The sequence below is a fragment of the Gopherus evgoodei genome, chromosome 1, assembly GCF_007399415.2.
Source record: "Gopherus evgoodei ecotype Sinaloan lineage chromosome 1, rGopEvg1_v1.p, whole genome shotgun sequence".
Taxonomy (NCBI): Eukaryota; Metazoa; Chordata; order Testudines; family Testudinidae; genus Gopherus; species Gopherus evgoodei.
In genome coordinates, this window is record NC_044322.1 from 149863863 (window position 1) to 149889099 (window position 25237).

General features: G+C 36.7%; 1 protein-coding gene across 10 annotated transcripts in view; it reads right to left on the reverse strand.

Moving 5' to 3' along the window:
- Window positions 1-25237, reverse strand: part of DMD (dystrophin) — a 1715077-nt gene that overhangs the window by 976491 nt on the left and 713349 nt on the right. For all 10 annotated transcript variants that reach the window (XM_030575515.1, XM_030575505.1, XM_030575489.1 and 7 more), the window contains one exon: window positions 16907-17057. In XM_030575515.1, the coding sequence (XP_030431375.1) occupies window positions 16907-17057 (151 nt within the window). The remainder of the gene's footprint in view (window positions 1-16906; window positions 17058-25237) is intronic.

Genomic DNA, 25237 nt, shown 5'->3' on the forward strand with positions numbered 1-25237 from the left:
AAAAGGTTTACTAAAATAATGTTATTTTAGTTTGGAAAGATAATTAAAAATTACTGTATGCCTCAAATTGCATGCCATTACAAAGTCAATATGCTTTATTTCCTGGAAAAGAAAATTACTCAGGGAACTCAAAAAAGGACATAAAAGGAAGTAGAGTCTCCTTGAAACTCTCAGATGAAATTACTGGAAATATACTCTCTAATAACATTCAGAAAATTTATCTAAAAACTAGATCTGTAATAATTACTTTAAAAAAGGCCTATAACATGCTTCTGTTCTATATAAAAGCTAATTTTTATTTCTAAAGATACCAACAACTAGCAAAGTTATGAAATTTTTTTCTATCAGAAGTACTGTAATGTATTGAAAAATATCATCAAGGCCTCACCCCAATAAACATGTACATGCTTAAACTGAAGTATTCAAATTTATTCAGTAACTGAATTTTTGTATCTGTCTTAGCAAAGTTTTGTAGCTTTTGTAAACTTTTTGGATTGATTATGAATAGCTCTGTGTGTTTATTAAATATTCACGTTATGCTGATTAGTTGTCAACTGTCATTGTAACTAAAATAATAGAGGAGGGCATTAATAAGTTACTGGGGCTTTCAATCTTTCAGAGAGAGTGAATGTTTTATGGAAAGCTAGCTAATGCATTTAAGAAAATGTTGAATCTTCTCCTTTACACAACTTTACACAAGTTGCTTCTAGAAGAGGTGAACAGATTTGTTGGCTGGCTTTAGTTGGATATTGTCATATTCCCACAAAGTAATTGTGCATGCATATACAGCCCTGATTGCAAAGAGTGAAGTCATATCTTTGACTTGTTCATTTAAGTAAGTCTGTGCCATGTCTTGGTCAAGCTGTTTCGACAATCTTGTCTCCATGTTGTGTCAAGAAATGCCCCATCCAATATGAAAATATACCCCCTTCTCTTGTGAATACATCAGCTTGGAACGTACTTTAGAGGAACATTTATGTGATAATACCTGAACACTGACATGAATATGGAAAAATGAACATAAGTGAGGATGAACAGCTGAAATGAATTCATTCTAAAATTTGTTAGAATATTCTCAGGTTTCAATTTTGCAGTGTTAACCGATCTCTTCTAAAAAAAATAAAACTTTTAAAAAACTTAGGATTTCACTTTTGCTTGAAGAGTTGAATTAAATTTGCAATGCATCACATCTTTAAAAATTCACAGTTTGAATGGGAGTGATATATGATGCAGGTTTATTTGAAGGGGGAAGATACACATTTTACTTGTTTTTACAGCTCAGGTCTGTACCACAGTGTTTATTTAAAGAAATTATAAAGAGGAGAAAACAGATTTTCACCAGTCGCATCCTCACCTATATTCCTTCACCATACATAGTACTATCCCTCATGTAAATGAAATTATCTAAATAAATCAGTCTGCCATTACTAAGATTTAGGTATGATTGAGCTATTTTAGTAGTCAATCACAAGATAACTTTCACTCAGTGGTTTCCAAACTCTCATACCAGCTCAATATTAATAAAAAACTTAAAATCTTAATACGACGTACAGATCCTGCTATCATGCATTTTCAGTGAAAAGGTACTTCAGTAGTCTGTATAACTGTGGTAGCTAAAAACCACCTACTGCATGAGCTAGACCACTTAACTTATAGTAAGTAGCCTGACAGAAATGGAGACTAGTAAGAGAAGGCAACTGGACTATTCAGATAAACTGAGTTTGCTACGGATAGGTCTTTTGGACAAACCTTTAAAACGAACAAAATCTGGATGTGCTCTGTGTGGACAATATAGATCCTATAAGACTCTTCTTAAAGTACAGTTCTATCCTGCTTCCCTTAGTCAAATGTACTTTCCTCTCTCTGTTATATTGCACACTTTACACTGCATGTCTGTATGGCTGCTGGCCAAGAGATGACAGTACTTCAGAAGTATTATATGTACTGGATGTAGATGTGAAATGTTATAGGATCCTCTGGGAAAGGCACTCTATGAAGATATTATTAAATGATAAATATAATAACCAGTGAAATGGAGTACAAAAAAGCCCTTTTATGTAACCCTTGGTTATCAGAAACTTTGTTTTCCAAGACAATAATATTTTTCTGGTGGTTTCCAACAAATGAGTTAATTGGATGCCTGATCATCTGTTTCAGAGGATTCAGCAGGATTTTGGTCTGAGCCTACACTAAAGTGCTTCAATTAAGGTCTCAAAACCGTGAAGTACTTTTAGACCCAACACGTATGCCTATGGACGATACGCACAGCAATCAGCACTGTATGATAGTCCTGACAAATTAGAAGAAATAGATTTAGCTAGAAGCAAATCAGATGAATGGTTTTTTTGTCAGAGGAACCAACCATCCAACTCTCAAGTAGTCATTCAAGGATCTCAATTTTATCCATATTGACAATAGTCAATATGTAAATCAATTTGCCCAGGCTGAAGACAATTATGTACATCCAGAAGTGCATCTCTCACATACACTACAGACTGTGACCATTTAAGACGAACTCTAAAACAGGGTTAAATTCAGTGCTAAGGAGGCAGATTCTCCAGTCCCTTGTATCTTGTGCCTGCATGCAAAATGGGTGTAAAGTGGACAGATAGAGCACTACCATTCTGATGTGGTAGCAATAAGTAACTACACTGCACAGGTAGGAATTGGAACACTTCTCCTAATAATTTGTGCTAGGGTGTGCTAGGGCTGAGCCCTGGCGCCTCTGGGCTTGCCACGTCAGAAATGAAAATAAAAATATTGTTTGAGCCCTGGCACCTCTTTCATTACAATTTAAGCACTGACTTCTGTGCTTTGAGAAAAAGGTGGAAGGTGTAAGGATGTGGAGAATCAGATCCCTGGTGTTCAGACTGCTCAGTTTCAAGGCTTTTGTTTTCTTAAAGGAGAGAAGTACAGCGAAATATGGTTATTCATTCACATTCTGTATAATGTTCTTACAAAAATTATATCAATTTGGAAAGTTCAAACTGCACATCTATGTCTGCAAATAGTCATTTGAAAAAAGTTTAATAATGAAATATTTGAAAAATGCATCATTTAAAATTACTATGAAGATAGAAATTGTTTCTAAGAATAAACGCCACCAAGATTTACAGTACAATCTAAGTACAAGCTATCAATTGTGATCTACTGGTGGCAAGGCTTGGCAGAACTATACTGGCAACATTAAATTTATTTTTCATAGCCTCAAGGCATTTTAATGTCTTAGTAGCAGTAACAACAAATTACCTAAAAAAAAACTTTTAATAGGCTACAGTAAATTAGGAATGAAGAGTAATGCAGATCCGAGTGTAATGGAGCAGAATTAAACAACTCACATAATAATGAAATAACGCTTTTGGCCTGACGTGTCATGAAAATGGCTTTTTACTATAAATTCAGGTTAAGAACTATTTTGATATTTCACCATTGCCATTAGCAGCAGCCCTATTATCTCCACCACTATTCAGAAATATTTTACTATTCTATAGTATTATATAGAAATTCATATTTTTTACTCCAAATTATATTACTCTTAGAAATTTATAAATAACATAAAATGATAGGATTCTAGGAATTTAACTATTGCTTCTTATCATAAGAAGAAATCAATAACTATTTTAGCATGAATCATGACTACCTTTCCTTATCACTCGAGGGGAAGTTCCTGCCCTTACCAATATTGAGCCAAGTTCAAAGCATTGGTCCTTATCTTCAGGGTGATCAACAACCCACACTTAGCGTAAGTAGAAGATCACCTAAAGGTCCTAGATGAAGACCTCACTTAACAACTCTTCTCCTAAAGTATAATAAAACTCTCTATTCACAAGGGTTAAATCAATCTGTGCAGGCAACAGAGCTTTTCTGGGGGCTGGTCAGAAACTGTGGAATGAACTCCCAAAGGGACTGTGGTACATCACAAACCTTACCATCTTCCATTCCAGGTGCAAGGCACATTCTTCAACCTTCTTTTTAATCAGAAACACACAGTAGCATGTATCAGAGGGATAGCCGTGTTAGTCTGAATCTGTAAAAGCAGTGAAGAATCCTGTGGCACCTTATAGACTAACAGATGTTTTGGAGCATGAGCTTTCGTGGGTGAATACCCACTTCGTCAGATGCATGTAGTGGAAATTTCCAGGCGCAGGTATATATATGCAGGCAAGCTAGAGATAATGAAGTTAGTTTAATCAGGGAGGATGAGGCCCTGTTCTAGCAGTTGAGGTGTGAAAAGGTTTGTTGCACTTTCACAGGCCTTGCGTGGCAGGCCAGTCCTCGCCCACTGGCAACCTGAAACATATTCTCACCAGTAACTGCACACTGCACCATAGTAACACTAGCTCAGGAACCAATCCATGCAACAAACCTCGATGCCAACTCTGCCCACATATCTACACCAGCGACACCATCACAGGACCTAACCAGATCAGCCATACCATCACCGGCTCATTCACTTCCACATCCACCAATGTAATATATGCCATCATATGCCAGCAATGCCCCTCTGCTATGTACATTGGCCAAACTGGACAGTCGCTACGGAAAAGGATAAACGGACACAAATCAGATATTAGGAATGGCAATATACAAAAACCTGTAGGAGAACACTTCAACCTCCCTGGCCACACTATAGCAGACCTTAAGGTGGCCATCCTGCAGCAAAAAAACTTCAGGACCAGACTCCAGAGAGAAACTGCTGAGCTTCAGTTCATCTGCAAATTTGACACCATCAGCTCAGGATTAAACAAAGACTGTGAATGGCTTGCCAACTACAAAACCAGTTTCTCCTCCCTTGGTTTTCACACCTCAACTGCTAGAACAGGGCCTCATCCTTCCTGATCGAACTAATCTCATTATCTCTAGCTTGCCTGCATATATATATATATATACCTGGCCCTGGAAATTTCCACTACATGCATCTGACGAAGTGGGTATTCACTCACGAAAGCTCATGCTCCCAAAAGTCTGTTACACAGTGGCATGTACATTTAAGGAAGAAAACCAAAACCCTATCAAAACTGAAGGTTACACTGAACACCATTGTCCCTGAGTACATGCACACACGTATGTACACACACACACACACACACACACACACACACACACCTGTTTCCAGGTATCCGACATAAAATATGTACTCAGTCTTTGACCACTTCTTCCCATAACTTACATCATAGTGAAGTATTACACAGATACATAATATTTCATGTTTATGGTATATATAGCACCTAATAGAGCATTCATTTTCGACTGTCATTTGGTAATGGGTAATAGAAATTTCTTCTTTCCTGCTTAAACTCTATTAACATATTCTTAAGTAACCACTTTTCTCTCTGTCATTTTAAGAACATTTTGTTGTTTATTATAGTAGGGGAGGATGTTTATACTTCCCTTTCCTTTCAGAGAAGCACAATCCTTATTTTTTGTATTGAGAATATTGCCTAATGCACAACTGAACTTCAGGGACCCCTTCACTGTCTATCAATATTACAAATTGCATTGCTAGCAACTCTAGGATGTCAAATGTTGCAAGTCAAAACACATTTAACGAAAAATATTGAGGAATGAAGCAGTTAATTTTCAGTATGGAGCCCATGGAGTTTAGTGTTGAACTCCCATTATTAATAACATAAGCCTCGTACTAAATTTCTTTTATGAAACACTAGATATTTAGCAATTATCATAGCAAGCCCTAAGTATGCATCTCCAGATAAATGTGCTAAAATGGGTTTTCACTGGAGTCTATTCTATATCTTTTTATATCACTTACAGCGTTCTATTGCTTCTTTGTTTCTTCAAGTGTCCATTGACCCTTCCCCTTTCGCCCAGCCCGTTCTATCTAGTCTTAAATGAGATTCCATCAAATTTATGCTGTGTCAGTATACACTTCTTAAAATATTACTCATCCACCATAATTAACCAATATGACACTCTAGACTAGAGAAGTGGAGATTATCGACATATCCTCTGTTATGGGTTGAAGCAGGAGATAAATATAAAAATGTGAACTCCACTTTAACTGTAGGATCTTAAACTATTTTTTACTAACATTAGAAACTGGAATTTTTTTTTAAAAACTGTGTGATGAAACATATCCTTTTTTGTGCGTTGGTGGCATCTGCAATAAGACCCTCAATCACCTGAACTTGAGTTTGCCTCTTGATTCTTGGGTTCCAGTTATGGTGTGGGCCACAAAAAAAAACGTTTTAAATGAAAGGTTATTAAAACATCAGTATGTTCCAACTTAGACTTTAACAAGCATGCCGTATCTTTCAGTACTGCAGCACCAGGTTTTCTACTTTCATTTCTTTCTTGCTTCAGCTTCTGCAAAGCAAAATGTAAAGTTCAAATTTATGTGATTACATCCAAGCAGGCAGGAGGTCTAGAGAAGTCAGCCTCAAACACTGGAAGTTTGGATAGGCACCCTACAATCTTGATAACAACAATTCCACAGTGCCCATGCAAGAGACACATTCTTGGCTTAGAGGCAAATTCTGTGCCCATAGCATGTTCAGAAGGTTGAATAGAAGTACTTATTGACTTAACAGTTTTCAGTGACTTAAAAAAAAAATCAAGAGAACCTCCATGACTATAACATCTGCTGCACACCCTGATGATCCATTGCTAGAGACTAATAGCTCACCAATATATAATTATGGACATTGCATCTGGTGTGGCCTCAGACGAGTTTGCTGCATTAAAAATAGATTTATGAAATTAAAATTAGACTTAAAGACAGAACTTTGGATGACTTGTGTGCAGCCAGCACAAATCTGCTTGCTGACATATTTTTCTCCTGCTTAATGCACCAGAATGGTTGTGGGGGTGGTAGTGCGAAAGCCTGTGTCATAAAATGTTATTTACCAAAGGGACAAACAAGGGCATAGCTATGTTTGTATGTACAGAGATCATAAACACTAAGGACATGTCTACACTGCAATAACATGCTGTGTGAGCCTGTGTCAGCTGGCTCAATCTCATGCAGCTCAGGCTGCGGGGCTATAAAATTTCAGTGTAGACGTTCAGGCTTGGGCTGGAGCCCAAGCCCTGAGACCCCACAACGAGGAGGGTCCCAGAGGTTGGGCTCCAGCCTGAGGATCTACACTGCATTTATATAGCCCCACAGACCAAGCCCTGTGAGATAAAGCCAGCTATGCATGTTTTGTTGCAGTGTAGACATACCCTCTTAATAAATTCAAACTTAATTCTAAAGGTATTTTTTGGTTCCATAAATAGATTTCTTCTGAAGGGCCAGGTTATTCTTGTGCAGGTACAATGAGGGGCAGTAAGAATGATAGGCAGAATCCAAAGAGCATCCCATGCATCCACACACGGATACACACACTTTCCTTTTGCACAGACTACGCAAGGGCCAGGGGCAACAACAATCTCTATGCTCAAGAAAATTCAAACTGCTGCCCCAAGCCCAAGTTAGAGAATTAACTGTCCCCCAGGGGAAAGGGACACCGAGTGACCCAGAAAGCTGATCTGGTGCACTGGGTCAGTAGTCAGCACCATTCAAATGTATGACGCAATTTAATCCCCCTACCCACTTCGAAAAATGGGTGCACACCCTGAATTTCCCCAAGAATCAAAACAGCTCCATACCACCCTTATTCAGAGCTGCCCTTATAAGTATAATCTAGACCATACTATGGGAACAATATCATTGATCTAAAGTTATAGTAGACAGTTTAACTACATTTTCCTTTATTTAACAGCTTTGTGTAAGGCACTCTTCCTGTGTCAGGAGCTGCTGATTTGTATGTTGCATTGTTCCCAATGTAGGTATTGTTTTAACATTTAGTCTAAATAAATGGTTCAATTGTTTTTTGCATGGGCTACAAGGCTGTTCAGGAGGAGGAATTATTCACATCCAAATTTCTCTCACACTATGAGAGATGCATGTTATTAATAGCAATGACCATATGCAAGTCTGCTACATGCAGACTCTGACATATGCCAAACACAGCTAGGAATTAGGATATTGCTACTATTATTAGTATTATTGCTGTTAATGATTACAGTGCTTGTGCACATTAGTTTAATCAGGCAGCAGCCTTTGGAAATAGATATGAATATATATGAATTTAAGAGAGTTAAAGGTTGGGGGTAACCTGGGAGCATAGTAGACGGGCAGATACTTGAAGCATGAACCACGGATCTAACCAGAAGCAAAGTACATGGTCATAACAAGTAGTCATGTTTTAGCAATTGGAGCAAAAAAATGAACCTCCTGTCAATTTTATATCTCAACTACAAACCAAAACAAATATTTTACCAATATCATTCTATGTAACATTTTACATTTATTAAACTATTTAAGGTCAATGGTAAAAATAGGTAACAGATCAAAGCACACATATTAAACAACTGTGTACTTTTGTTAGAAAAAACAATTGATCAATTATTGTTAAGAACCCAGAAAGCCTATATTTAGAGGTTATAGTTCTCTTGCACTTATGTATTATCTCAATCGTAAAAATAAAAAAAAAATGTATTTACAGTGGAACATTAAACTGACTACACCATCATCCTAGGATAATTCTGTGCTCCTCCTGGATTATTCCCCCTTTCCTACTCCCCCTCCCCCCGATAAAACTAATGTTGAGAATACAAATATGCCAAGTAATAAATGAATCATCCCAAGCTCAATAACTTCATAAACTCAGAGCTTTTCCTGAAATGAAGCAAATGTTAGAAACTTAGCAAAGGATATTGTTTAGTGGAATGCTTTCTGTAGTCAGCTCTCTGATCCTTCTGTGCCTTTTCCTTTAGGTGCAAATGTAATCAAATACAGTTATTAAGACATTATGTTCCACTACTGTGTGTAGCATTAGTTTTCTTTTCTCCTGCTAGACACTGAATAGTTGCCAAAAAACAATTCTGGGAGGATTTTGTGATCTGTATGACATTTCCCAATTAACTTAATATATGAAGTTATATATATGTGCATTATAACAATATGCCTTAGAGATTTACTTTTAGGCTTTCCCTCTCTACCCCCCCCCCCTCCCAAACCAATTCTGGATATTTAATTAAAACACACATAATGCAAACATTTACCACAAACAAATTAGAGAGTAGAAAAAAATATAACTAAAATTAACTAATATCACCTCGCTATTCAGTTGGAGGCTTGGGTGGCAAACCTCAACACTGATATAAAAATGAGATTAATAAATTATTATAAGCTAGAAAAGAATTTGTTACAAACATGTTTGCACTTTACTGAATATTAAGATTTAGTTACAAGAGTGTTATGGCCAGGATATTTGGAAATACTGTATAACAATATATATGTTTAGCTAGTTATGTTAGAAAACATTAAAGCTAATCAAAGAAACTCCAGAAGGTTTCTGCTTCTATCTCCCAAGGACAAGGAAACATCAAACAGACGGACGATGTAGGAAGAAACCTGATTGTGAATGGAATGTATGGTGAATTATCAGGGCAACAAATCTGTGAAAAGTGGGTTCTACCACCCCATCCTCGGCAAGAAAACATGCTTGTGCTCTTATAAAAGTTCTAGAGAAAAATATTCATAGTTGCAGAAGTTTTAAACTTTTGTTTATTTCTTAAATGTTGTAATGGCAAACACCTTTTGAAACACATGTTTTCAAATATGTTAGCAAAATGCAAAACTTCTAATATTACTCCTAAGGAAATTGCTATGTAAGTGGTAAAATACTTTAAGTACCATCATGAACTCTAATGACCTTGTTAAACTAGAGTAGGAAGCCATATAAAGTATAGACTACTTAGTGGGGAATTTATTACTGGCAATGTACAAGAAAATCCTTACCCATCTCAAGAAGACAAGAAAGTCATTGTTCCAAAAACTGTCATGTAGAATTGACTGAAGATGAAGGCTTTCTAAAACTTATTTAATTTTAAAAGACTATTTTGAGAACTAAAAATTCATGTTCAGATTTTTTTGAAAACAGAATTTCACTTCCTGTCAAAATAAACTGAAAGACTATTTCCAAGAATGGACTAAATAAAAAGAATTTAAACTAGCTTTAAAAGTTATCTGATGCTTTCCTGCCACAAGAAGAACAAAGGCAATTAAAGAAATGTACATTTTCTTTAAACAGACGGCATATTCGGGAGTTGAAAGTGTCAACTTCGCCAATGCATGAAGCCAATGAAAGGGTCACAGCAAGCAACTTGAATGTAAACAAGCACTAAGAGCAATGTTTTCTTATAATTTCATGAAAATAGGATGGAGAAAGGTATGAAAACACTGAACTGAGAACCCTCACACACACTTTCTGCTATCCTGCTCAAACACAGCACTCCAGAAAGAAGCTGCTGCAGATAGATAAGACAGAACAAAAAAAAGAAGAAACCACCCCAAGAAAAACCTCTCCAAGACTTCAACATGAATTGGTGAGAGGAAGTTAAGCTTGCCAAGTTATTGGGTTTAAAACTCTTGTAATGGTTTTACTGGAATATTGAAATGCCGTTGTAACTTAAATTACTTACTGTTTCTCTCTTGATTACCAAATGGTTCGATCATATATTCCTGGAGAAGAAACAGGGGCTAAACACTGGTAAACAGAGAAATAGAGTGTTCAACTGGATTTAGAATTCTTAATATTTGTAATTGGCCTGTCTTAAGACAGCTCCTTAAATGACTTTTTCTACGTAACTAATTTCATAGGAGTTAGTTAAAATTGTTTAGCTCTTTATGAATAACTAGACAGGCTTCACTCACCCTTGAACCAAATATTTTGCTACATATAAATAATTGTAAGTATCTAATGAGATACTAACACTGGGAAAAAATAGGTTGGTCTTAACTTACCAAGAGAAAATTGACACACCAAAGTCTCGTGTACTCTCAAGTGCATAATATCTGTTAAAAGCTCTCCAAAAAAAGGCATGTGTTATGGTATAATCCCCCACCCTGAACCTTAGCGTCCAAAAGATGGGGTACCAGCATGAATTCCTCTAAGTTCAATTACCATCTTAGAACCTGTAGCGCTGCCACCAACCAGGAATTCCAGTGCCTGGTACACTCTGGTCCCCCCAAAACCTTGCCCGGGGACCCCTAAGACCCAGACCCTCTGGATCTTAACACAAGGAAAGTAAACCTTTCCCTCACCATTGCCTCTCCCAGCCTTCCCCTCCCTGGGTTACCCTGGAAGATCACTGTGATTCAAACTCCTTGAATCTTAAAACAGAGAGGAAAATGCACCTTCCCCCCTCCTTCTCTTTTCCCCTCCCAGATTCTCCCTGAGAGAGACAGTAATCCTAACACAGAGAGAAATTAGCCTCTCTCTCCCCCTTCCCTCCTTTCTCCCCACCAATTCCCTGGTGAATCCAGACCCAGTCCCCTGGGATCTCACTAGAATAAAAAAGCAATCAGGTTCTTAAACAAGAAAAGCTTTTAATTAAAGAAAGAAAAACAGTAAAAATTATCTTTGTAAATTTAAGATGGAATATGTTACAGGGTCTTTCAGTTATAGATACCGGGAATACCCTCCCAGCCTAAGTATTCCAGTACAAAGTAAAATCCTTTCAGCAAAATATAAATTTGAACTCCTTCCAACCAAATACACATTTGCAAATAAAGAAAACAACCACAAGCCTAACTCGCTTTATCTACCTAGTACTCACTGTTCTGAACTTATAAGAGCCTGTATCGGAGAGATTGGAGAGAAACCTGGTTGCACGTCTGGTCCCTCTGAGCCCCTAGAGAGAACAACCAAATTCTAACAGCACACACACAAACTTCCCTCCCTCAAGATTTGAAAGTATCCTGTCCTCTGATTGGTCCTCTGGTCAGGTGACAGCCAGACTCACTGTTCTTGTTAACCCTTTCCAGGCAAAAGAGATAAGAAGCACTTTTGTTCTATTAACTCTTATCTGTTTATGACAGCATGTAAAAGGGATTGTAACAGAAGTAACCAGTTTATAACTTGTACTCGATCATATGCATTGTTTTGTTTATTTTTTCCCTTTCTTTAATAAGCAGATAGCCATGGTTAATAATTATGATTATTTTGTTTGGTCTTGATCATGGTGTCCCCTAAGATATATGTTAAAGAATCCTTCTGATTATATAGTGGGAGATACACCACTGAGTTGGCAGTAAGAGAAACAACTAGTAAGAACTGGCCTACCATTTCTGTTTTCTCTAAACTAAATATTGTTTGAAATTTTTAAAATAAAATTATTTGGCTTCCAACAATTTAAAACTATCCCTTATTTCAGTTGGACAGAGGTTTCCATTATTAACAAATCAGAACTAATGCATACCAAGTACACAAAAAATTCAGTTTCAAAACTTCAGGTTCAAAATAAAATGTAAAACTTTATAACAACTAAATCCAGAAAAGTATGAATACAAAAAATGAAAGCCTACATTTTCAAAACTAGGCTCTTAAATCTACATTTGGGCACCTCAATAAGTGACCAGATTTTCAGAAGTGCTGAATGCTCTTCAGCTCCAATCTGAAGTCAGTGGCAGTTTTTGGATGCTCAACACTTACGAAAAAGGAATAATCACTTATTTAGCTTCCTAAACATGGATTTAAGAACCTAATTTTAGACTCTAGTTTTTTTCCTGTAAATGTCAGAAAAGCCTTCTTCTATGACTGTATACCGACATGAGTTAAACACACTAAAATTGATGCATTATGACTCCAAATTCTTTCCCTCACCATATATTCCTCTATCATCTGATTTTCCCTTCCTTCAAATGTCATTTGTAGATTTATTCTCCCCTTTATGACTGGCACATAGCTTTTGTTTCCCCAGCCTGCCTCAAAGTCCTTGTCAAATTTTAGACAGTGTACAAATGATCTTTCAGAACTCCTAGTTCTGTAATTAACAACTGAAAAGATAAAATTATGCTCAGATTTAGAAGTCATACAACAGAAGTTAAATTTGACATCTGAGCAGTCCTTGGAATAAGACTATTTCATGACATAAAATAAATAATCATATTAATAAGTCTTGCATAACTAGTGTCATATCTTCTGCGCATAATTGCTGTATAATAACACTAGAGTATGTAGCAAAAACAGACAACAGTAAATTCACCAGTAATAATGCAATTACGTATTGACATGAGTCAGTAGTACTGCATCACCTCCCATAACCATGCAGTTGACTTATGTTACTATATATTAACATTTGACTCATATTTATTAATATATTAAATACAGAAATGTTAAAGTAGTTCAAATTTTTAGTAACACACTTCTTCACATTTTATACATCTTGCATCAAAGATAATATCTTCCTCCAAACACCAGGTCATACATCTGCTCATGAAAGCCTTTTCAAGAAAATCCTGTTAATTTTGAAAATGCATCACTAAGCAATGTGATTTCATAAAGAATGACATCAAAAAAACCAAAATGCTAACCTAGTAAGAGACAGAATGTTCAGATCTTTTAACTGCTTAACCTAATAGAAATTATCATCTCTTCTGTCTAGGGTGATCAGATATCCCGATTATGTCCAATATATCTGTTAGTCTATAAGATGCCACGGGACTCTTCGCTGCTTTTACAGATCCAGACTAACCAGCTACCCCTCTGAGTTCTGATTTTGGGGTCTTTCTTATATAGGCTCCTATTACCTCCCACCCCATGTCCCAATTTTTCACATTTGCTGTCTGGTCACCCTACTTCTGTCAGCTTCACAAGTGCCTGCTAACCCTTCCAAACAACAATCTTATAAAAATAGTATTTCCCCTTGCCTTGAACCATCCACATATGCTGTTGGTGAAGCTTTGGCACATGGCCAACAAAGTGATAGAACTATTTCTTCAGACTAATTTTTCTTCTGCATATAAATCCTAATTGCCAGATTGCCTTTTGTCACTCAAGCTAACTTTTTAAATAATTGTGTTAATGCCCTCTAAAGGCTCTAGCTATATCTTCCTCTCACTTAGTGTTGAATGACAGTAGCTTTAAAAACCATAGGGCAGACAGAAATGCATAGGTTCTGGATGTTCATGAACAAAAATGGAAGACAGATGTGAAGGAGGTTAGACCCAAATCAATCATAAACACAGGAGTATTACTTGCAGAGAGGAGCTGTATGAGCTGATTCTTATCTCTGTTGGAAGACCCATTTAACAAGTGTGTACTTGTTTATATGTGGAGCACACGATGGTTTGGCAGATCACCTCAAACTCATGCTCCTAAAACCTTTACATCACTTCTCCCAATATGTGTTTTGTACACAAAACATGTTAAAGAAACCATTTTAAAGAATGTTTTAGAAAGTTTAAAAAAAGTGATTTCTTATACCACTATCTTTAAATCCAGGTGATTTTGTCACTATTAAGGGCCAGATATTAGGTGAACAAATATTGAGTCCAGGGGAATTGCTGTATGTGTATTTATAACAGACAAGGATCTGGTCCTTAGAGTCCAAATGTGCAGGGCTCAGAAGGCGAGAAATACTCAAGTCAATAAATAGAACACACTTCTGAAACATTACCAAAACTTACTTTTGTAGGCATGTCATGACTTTAATGGCAATTATCTCAGGCTCTTTCATGACTTGGGAAGGTGTCCCACTGGTAAACTCCCCTCCCTAATGGCATAAAGCTCATGTTTCTAGCCTTGCAGGAATAAGCATTGTCCAAACTTAATGCCATAAGATTTTTATGCCACTAGAGCGGAAATGTATCTTGTCTGTCTCTGAGCATGAGTCAGGGATAATTTTCTTTTGGAAGAAAGAAGAGGAAGAACCATTTCTTCCACAGACTGATTTTATTTTAAATTACCTTGTTTGATGCTGTTCAAGGGGTTGGAATATGTCCTGGGACAATCAGTGGCCAGCAAGTAGGCAAGGCAGGCAAACAGGCACAAACAAATTACATAGTTTTGCTCTTTTCTACACGGATATGTCCTCTACATATGCGGTACATAAATAAATAACTAAAATATGTTTGAGCTCACAAAGGGGGAGCATTGAACCATCTGGAAGTAACAACTGCCTACATAGCCTAAAGTCTTCTCCCTTTTGGATATGCGTTATGATGCATCTTTGATTACATGATCATATACTATATTTTCTGCAGGACCTCTGCCTCATTCAGTGTGCAAGTTGTATGGTGCACAATGAAGAGGACGTCTTTACTGAATGATATAAAGGTCTTGAGAGTTACACTCCAGTTTATCTTCTTAACATTGCCTCATTCATTATACACAATCCTTCTTCTATTCACTCATTCACCACATAACCTTGTTCTTAGTTTAAGGTGAATTCTGGTTTGAGTTTGGTTACAGGGAAAGGCTGCTATAAAGGAGGAGGTAGTAGACAGATTTTTACTTATTAAAATAAAACTTTTAAAAAAAATGTGCTATATATTATGCATCTTTTCATTTGAAAAATCCTGTGTGTATTTTTTAAAAAATACTGATTTTGTGCAATATTAATACATTATGTGCATCTAATTATCTTTGTGAGCTATTTTTATTTCCATTTGTATTTGGCACTACACAGCATTGTGGTTCTGGGACTAGTCAATGTCAATGATCACTCCTAAAAGATGTGTAGTGCTTAATTACAGACATTGAAATCTATTATGTGGTTCCTTCTCGTTAGGAAAAGATAGATTACTAAATGGGAAAGCTATTTCTCCCTGCTCTATCTCGTAGGTGAATCCAATTCTTCAACCTTGAGATGACTTAATAAATCTTAAATAATTAACTCACTATTTTACATACTTAAAAGGAAATAATCAAATATGTTAAAACTGTAGATTAATGGAAGCTCAAGTATTCTAGTTCACAAGGACAACACACCAGAGCATCTAGAGAATTTGAAAAAAGAGTAAGATTTTCCATATGCATCATTGTTTTTGAGTGTCTCCTATAATGGGAATTTCTTCCCTCCTTCCTGGCTCATTTTAGATCAGCGCCTTCTTGAATTAAAACAAATAACAAACAAAAAATAAAAATGCATGACATTAGACAGCCTACACTTTCTGTACCTGACAGTTCTTATCTCCATTGCAGTGTAGGTGCTTGTTAATGTAAGACTGAGAGCAGAAGATTTTTCTTGTGATTGGGAATTAATTTATTACATGTATCTAAAGTGTCATTGTTAGACAAACCATTTTATCCAAATGAACTAATCAACTTGAAAATCACTGGTATGAAATTAGTACTATCTATATACATACTATCATTTTGAGCCATACAAAATGAGAATATAGTCAGCTATCAATAAACTAAGAATTTTTTTTTTGCTTATGAACCTAGGGCATGGATCGGCGTCAGCACTGGGCCTGGCCCAGGGAAGCTAATGATCCAACCAGCAGACCAAATTTAGTGATGAATCCTGGTCATGCGTCACATGAGGCATATTATGCATACACTAAGAAGAACAGAAGAGTGTACAAACTGGAACTGGCACATGAAAACTGAATGGCAATTTTGTCATGATGCAGTTTACAAAAAACATCTTGGATGTTCTTTTGATTACAAAACTAAAAAGAATGGCACAGGCAACACAGGTTAAGGACCCACACAAGGTTAATGGAACCTCTCTTTTATGACTTGCTCATGAATCAAGTTTCTCCTACAAAGCATGGTAATAAAGCATCTCCCACAAGCAAAGTTTATCTCCCAGAGCATTATTCTCTTCTTACACTGAATATACAAACCACATGGAAATGAATGGGCATTGTGTGCCTGAACTAAGTAAAGACAGACCAAACCTTTAACTACAGAAGTATTACCTGGTTGCACCTCATTCTAATGTTAATTTTATTTTTAAATGCATTTTCTGTTAATATTTCAGAAAAATAATATTTGTTAGAGAAAATGGTTGAACAAGGAAACATTTGAAAAACATCATATAAAAATACCACTCAGCAATCCACACTATATTCAATTGAACAAGAAAGGAATGGGTTGATGGAACCTACCTTGAGGTACTGCTTAATTTTGGCTTGATCCGGGTCCCTGGTACCTGTCTGTGCTCTAGCCAAATTCTGTTCTGCGTCAGTTAGCCACTGACTAAAATTCTTCATGTCATGGTGGAAACACTGCCACTTCTTCACAGCTCTGTCAAAGCGTCTACAGGTGGAAATGGAAACCAAGTGATGATATTTTAGTATGTTATTTAACTAGAAAGATCAAAAGTTTTTTTTATGTTTTTAGTGTCAAATGCTGTGATTTTGATGTCTTTATGTGCTTGACATTTTTAATACCTACATGAAAAGAAAACATTACAGAACTTCTAAGCAGTCACAAGATTACTGAGCATGTAAGCCACAGGGCAGTGTCTTATCCATTTTTTGCTTCTTTTTCTCTTAAATATTTTAAAGAAATTCCATGCTTATGAAAGGTGCTCCACTGACGTATTTGAAAACCTGAAGTCCTGTGCTAAACCACAGAATTGGTACAATACTTACAGAAGCAGTGCTATCTGCCACGCTACCCTGCCAACATGCCTAGATACTGCCATGAAGGAAATACCATAAAGTATGAAAGGGTAGCTCAGTTCCCATGTCCTAGCAAACAGGAGCAGATAACAAGGGAGTTTTGCAAGAGAGTTTACAGCGGGGGGGCGGGGGGGGCTACATACACTTAGCATTCTTTACACTTTTTAAACTTAAGCCAAAAAACACCCCTAGATAAAAACAAAAGTCCTGCAACAGAGTGGGGGCTACCCAGATTATTGCACCCAATGCAGCATGTATGATTACCTGCCCTATGCGCAGGGGGCATGTGTGCATTCAGTGCAAGGAGCTCCTGGCCCTCAGAGACCATGTATGGGCTTTGGAGACCAGGGTGGCTGAGCTGCTGGAGCTAAGGGAGACAGAGAGATACACAGATGAGAGTTTACGGGACACAGTAGAATGGTCCTGCCCCCAGTCTGATAGCTTCTGTGCTGTTGAGGAGGATGAAAGCCTCAGAGAAGGAGAACATCCAACTGGACCAGAGGGAAACAATCATATGATTGGGACCCTCCTTCCAGATAATGTTGTGGTATCCTCTTGCACGGAGGATAACTCTTCAGGAAAGGAAACTCCAGTTATTAGGAAGAGATGGATATTAGTAATGGGCGATTAAATCATTGGAAACATAGATAGCTGGGTTTGCGATGACTGGGAGAAATGCATGGTGACTTGCCTGTCTGTTGCGAAGGTTGCAGATCTCTCAAAACATCTAGATAGACTTATGTGTAAAGCTGGGGAGGAGCCGGTGGTTGTGGTATACGTAGGTACCAGTGACATTGGGAAAGATAGGAGAGTGGTCCTGGAGGCCAAATTTGGGCTGCTAGGTAAGAGACTGAAGTTCAGGACCTCCATAGTAGCATTCTCTGAAATGCTCCCAGTTCCATGCACAGGGCTAGTTAGACAGGAAGAACTGCAGGGTCTCAATGTGTGGATGAGACAATGTGTAGGGTGGCGTTTAGATTTATTAGGTTACTGGGGAAACTTTTGGGGAAAGAGGAGCCTATACAGGAAAGATGAGCTTCACCTTAACCAAAATGCAACCAGATTGCTGGCACTTAAAATTAAAAAGGTCATAGAGCAGTTTTTAAAGGGCAAGGGAAAAGCCAACAGGTACGGAGGAGCACATGGTTCGGACAGAGACATCCCTTGGGGGAAGATCTATTAATGGAGATCCTCTATGTCCTAGTAAGGAGAAGAATATGGAAGATGATAAAATACAGGTAGGATCTGATGAGAAACAGTCAAATGAAAAAAAAAAATCTCATTCAATTACATCACATAATGGGAGACAGCTCAAAAGTGAGAAGTTTTTTTAAGTGCTTCTATACAAATGCTAGAAGTTTAAATAATCAGATAGGTGAACTACAGTGCCTCATGCTCAGTGAGGATATTGATATAATAGGCTTCACAAAAATTTGGTGGAATGAGGATAATCAATGGGACACAGTAATACCAGGGTACAAAATATATTGGAAGGACAGAACAGATTATGCTGATGGAGGAGTGGCATTATATGTGAAAGTAATCATAGAATCAAATGAAGTAAAAATCTTAACTGAACCAAACTGCACCAGTACCATACAATCTCTATGGATGGGAATTTCATGCTCGAATAATAAGAATATAGCAATAAGGATATATTACCAACCACCTGACCAGGATGGTGATAGTGACTGTGAAATGCTCTGGGAGATTAGAGACGCTATTAAAAAATAATAATAATAATGAGGGATTTCAACTATCCCCATGTTGACTGGGTACATGTCACATCAGGACAGGATGCAGAGATAAAGCTTCTTGACACCTTAAATGACTGCTTCTTGGAAAAACTAGTTCTGGAACACACCAGAGGAGAGGCAATTCTTGATTTAGTTGTAAGTGGAGCACAGAATCAGGTCCAAGAGGTGAATATGGCTGAGGCGCTTGGTAATCGTGACCATAATATAATCAAATTTAACATCCCTCTGGTGGGAAAAACACCACAGTGACCCAACACTGTAGCATTTAATTTCAGAAAGGGGAACCACACAAAAATGAGGAGGTTAGTTAAACAGAAATTAAAAGGTACAGCACCAAAAGTAAAATCCCTGCAAGCTTCATGGAAACTTTTTAAAGACATCATAACAGAGGCTCAACTTAAATGTATACCCCAGATTAAAAACAGAGAACCAAAAGCGGGCCACCATGGCTAAACAACACAGTAAAAGAAGCAATGAGAGGCAAAAAGGCATCCTGTAAAATGTGGACATTAAACCTTAGTGAGGGAAAGAGAAAAGAGCATAAACTCTGGCAAATTAAGCGTAAAAATATAATTAGGAGGCCAAAAAAGAATTTGAAGAACAGCTAGCCAAAGACTCAAAAAGTAAAAGCAAAAATTTTCATTCTATCCTTTTGGCATGACCCTCTTCAGGGACCTTGGTGGTAGTTTGGCTCCATCTTGCCCACTGCTTCTTTTCACTGCTATTGAAAGACCAGGGACAAAGTCCTGGCCCCATTCAAGTCAGTGGGAAAACTTCTAGTGACTTGAACAAGCCCAAGATTTCAGCCTTATAGTGGAGCCTTTCCAAGGCCTGTCAATTAAACATGAGGGTAAGAGAGTCTTTGACTTCTGATTTTAACAAATTCCTAAAATTATGACAAAATCACCGCCCTTTCATCAGTAGTAGGAATGATGAGAACAAGTTAATTATGGTTTCTGGTTAATATTTAAGATACCTCTAGCTGAAATTTGATAAACGTAGTAGTAGTAGTAGTAGTAGTAGTAGTAGTATGGGCTCAGACAAAGACCTTGTCTTCTAGCAAGACTTTCAGCAGCACTCAATAACAGAATATTTACATTTTGTAAGATGATTGTGATATTTTGAATTAATTATTAAAATATATTTAGTAAAGATTAACAACTCTATAATGGAAACATACAAAATGTTTTAATAACCAAGTACATAATTACATGCCTTAACCTAAAGTAAATGGAAATCTTGATTCACACGAAGTGTCACCTAAAATATAAAAAGGTAAAAATACATTTTTTCTGGTTCAACCAGTTAAATGAGCTTCATGTTTCTCACAAAATAAAGTTACTCTTCTCAGCTTGAGCAAGTTTATCGGCTACTTAAATGTGAAAAATTCAGTATGAGTTGATATAAGAGTTGCTGAATTTGCATTTCAGCACTTGCAAATTGAATCTCAAGTCAATCTCCATTCTCTTTCTCTATGCCTAATTGAAGTTTCAAGAGAAGGAGAGAGGGAAGCAGCAGTGGGCTGATATACATTCAAAATACAATCTCTTGGCATTTAAGTTTTAGCAATCATTGCTCATGACTATTTGGGAAAAAAACAAAGTATTGTTATCCCACTGTAATCAGAATAAAAGTTAAAGCTAATATTATGGTTAAGCAGCAATAAAAGTCAGATAAATTATATTGGCAACCAAAATGTACTTCTTTTGTTAATTGTGTGGTTAGATATATTTAAAATATCTGTAAGAATACCACCATCATGCAAGTAAAGAGTCAAAATTGTTACTTCATTCATGCACCATACATTTTATTGTGAATACATGATGCTGTTCTGAACACCTTATAGACCATTTAAAAAACTAACATGTCATACTTGTTTAAAAAAAAAAAAAAAAGAGTCCCTTCCTTTACATTTTCATTGCGGTTACAACAACTTGAAAATGTCAACAATTAAACTACAGTTAAATAAAAACAGTTATTTGCTTGCACTTGCCTTTCTTGGAGTAATGCTAGAAAATGTTAGATTCTCAAAAAGCAGATAGCTCAGTGGTCAGAGCACAGGACTGGCAATCAGAACTCAAGTTTTAATACTGAATTGGCTACTTGTCTTCCACGTGTCCTTTTATCAAATCAATAAGCCTCATTGTGCCTCAGATTTCTCATCTACATAATTAGTATAGCATTTACCTCCTTTTCAGTTTTACCAAAAGGTTTAATATTTGTAAAGGATTTTCAAGACACAAATTGCTAAGTACTATTTTTTCCAGGAAGTTATTTTGAGATATTGACTAGTTCATCTTATTCTCTGCTAACCTCTCAAAATCTTCAAAGCAAGGGACATCAGTAAGGGAATCTTCAAAGCAAGGGACATCAGCAGTCACCTGGATGCCTGAAGAGGAGGTATCAAAGCAGCCCCCGAATGACAAAAGGAGCCACAGTATGAGAATCCTGGGGGACTGCAGGAAAGCATGGCAGATGTCTGCACATGCACCCTATCAGTAAGGCCTTCTGTTTTCAGTTTTTACTGATTTTTACCAAAAAGCCCTTGGATTTTGCAAAAATTATTTGTTTTTATTACTGACCTTCATCCAGATATTGGACCACTCAACTACATGAACATACTGATTATGTTAAGAAAATGCCATACTTTACATTTGGTAGATTTTGTTGTTGTCGTTGTTAATAATAAATTAGTCTACATGTAAATGCGAGGCTGTCTGTTAAAGTAAGAAAATGTAGTGGAAGATACACTCATGGGCGTGCATGAGTACACATATTGGTAATGAACAGTTCATGAAATAAACCACAGCATTAAACTGCTTTACTTTCAAAACTCTAAACTTTTCTTTTTTTTCTTGTTGCTTTTTTTTACTGTCTTCTTATCCCAATATTAACCCAATATTTACCTCCAAAAAACTGCAAAGATAATTTTTCAAATCAATTTTACCATTTTTTTAAATGGATTAAGCACTGATGAATTCCTGGAACATTTTAAACAAACACAACAACAAAAAATGAAAGGAAGTATGTGACAGCTAGCAGCCCTGTTCCCATCAGGCAAAAATGCATCAAGAATCCGCAAGTGTGAAACTAATGGGCAATCCTGACTAGTTTTTCCTATCACATGCACTGTCACACAGGAAGTATATTAAAAAATATGCTAAAACTACGGCCAGAATAAGCTGAACTAAGCCTGGGTCTTTTGGTTTATTCTCTTGTTGATGCACTAGCATCATTTGCATCCATACAAAGGTAAAATGTCACTGAAAGAGGGAACCTGCAACATAATTGGTGTTGAGACACAACAGGAGTGGGAGGATTCTCTCTTCACAGATCACTGGAGTACTAACATACATATTTAGCCACGTGGGGGAACACACCCCTTCAGATGATGTTTAATCAAAATTTGGAATTGCAATTCCTTGACAATGCCATATGCTTTTCACTAGGAAGAAAATCCTAATCTGTAATTCAAACATCCTTTCACATCAAGGCACTAACTGGGTTTTGTGCTGTAAATTTGATATCTCATCAAGGTTTCTTAACCTGCAAAGAGATTCACAAGGCTCGATTTCAATAGGGCACCAGGAGTCGGAGTCTGTGCTTGCAGGCATCTGCTCCGAGACTGTTCTTTTCATAGCACATCATGGCAGAATATGCAGAAGCCAAAACTTTAGTACAAAGAAAATGGCACAAATTTATCGATAAAAGTGAAAACTCCTGCATTAATATTTTAAAGAAAATATCGTCTATATTCCAGTTAAAACTGGTTTTAAAACTATTTACTAATATTTAATAGTTTAAAATCATGAAATCCCCATATTACTCCCATGCTCTACTCTACTAGATATATACAAAGCTATATTTGAAAAATTCTCAGAAGTCTTACTCAGTAGCACACTGGCCTGTGTGACAAAGTACATAACTAGTTACCCCCCCCCCCCCCCAAATTCATGATTAGTGTCATGGAAATTATGACTGTGAGAAAGATACAGTGTTATTCATCTTATTGCAAAAAATATTCAGCACATTTTATTTCTTTACTGCCTTTAAACAATGTGCTGTAGGATTATGCTAATATTAACCTAAAAATTATGCAATTTTGTCAGCTTGATTCAGCACAATTAGCACCTTGTAAGAAATATAAAAAACTTCAAAGTGGCATAAATAATTCTATATTAGCATGCTATAGTGCTAGCTTTAATACTTAAGGCCATTTTGACAGATGATAAAATATGAGAACTTGTTTTCACTGAATATCTTCTAAAATTAAAGCACTTCAGTAAAAAAAATTGCTAACCCATTTTCAGAGGACTTGATATTTTCATTTTTATTCTTCTTCATCACAGAATTTACATCTTAAGAGTGTTTAATTCATATTTAATTTACATATTCTGAGCATATGGACCAAATGGAGATGATTTAGTGTTAGATACCACAATGTCTAGATTCTGCAATACCCTCTCTCAAAAGTACCTCAGGGAGTTATTAGATGGGGGAAAAAAGGTGTACGACTTTCACAGGCTTAAAACACATATAAAATGCAAATCTTAGAACCACTTGATATTTAGACAGGGCTGGCTGTTATAAAAGATAACATATGCAATGTAGATTGTTTTACCTCCCGTTCTCTACCAACCTGGATCATCAAGCCTACGCTCTAGGAGTACTGCAGCCCCTTAAACTTAAGCCATGTTCTTTCCTGTGGGGGGCTATTCTTTCCCTGACACACACGCATTAATATTTTTTATTGTTACATATGTATATCAGAGGAGAGAACAGAATATTATGAGTACCTAATAAGCAGCAATGTAAGTACGCATCAAAATTCCCTTCTTGCAGAAAAATTAATATCTAAGTATTTCTTATTTTTTGACATATTCATATTCTGTTTGAGATGCAGTTTATGGAAATATGCAGTACAATTAATAAAATACCCATTGATCACTATCATGGGGTCATTTTATGGCACCAGGGAAAACTGGGAAATTCCAACCCACACTATTGCATTGCTACAGGGACTGAGACTGGAAATCCAAGATGAAGGACAGGCTGATCTCTCAAATATTTCTAGCATCTCAAGATTATTTCCACTTTCACTCAGCAGTGCTTTCAAAGGGTGTGTGTAACCACTTTAAGAGGGACAGTAAAGCTCTCATAATTGGAAAATAGACTTAGTCCCTGGACCTCATCCTTTGAATGGAGACTAAGGATTTGTCTACATGGGGAAATTTATTGGGCTTTGTGATGCAGACCACGTGCCAGCTCATATCAAAGCTCCACAGCTCACTGAATGCTTAGAAATGCACAGCCAAGCCAATTTGCTTGTATATTAGTATAGAACAAAGTGATTGTTAAATGTATAAGAGTACATTTGGTGTTTAAGTTTCATGAAAACAAGTGGTATGTTACCTGCATAATTTTCACTTATCTGTATCCCATTATAATGTAGTAGCAAACATTTATATTGTATATACCCTGTAACTAAATAACCCCATCAAATGAGAAAGAATACACATGCAGAACTTTAACAGAAAAGTGCTAATTTCAAAGCAAGGCAACATTGTATGATAAATCAGAGGCTAAAGACTCTAAATGCATTCCTCACTCTCCAGCATCACAGGAAGAGTCCACATGGGTAGTGACCCTGTCAGTGAGAAGAAGCTATGAGTATGTATTCAGGGAAAGATCCACCTTCCCTGGACTCTTTAGATTGAGTGGAATAAATGAACAAGAAGATGGAGAGCCCCAGAATTATTCTGGGTGGCTTGAGAGACTTTTGGGAACCTGGCAGATTAATACAACTCTGCTACCAGTTGGAATTACAGACTGTGATTCACCTGTAAATATATTTAAGCTGCTTTAACTTTTCAGTAACTCTAATTTCCATTTCATAGCTAATAAAGCTTTAGTTAGTTTACTGTAGAATTGGCTACCAGCATTGTTTTTGGTATAGATCTAGAGTACCAACCGATATCTAAATATAGTGTGACTTTTGGTATGAGATCTTTTATCACAAAGTCCAGTTTGTCTGGGTGGCAAGATAGACTGGATA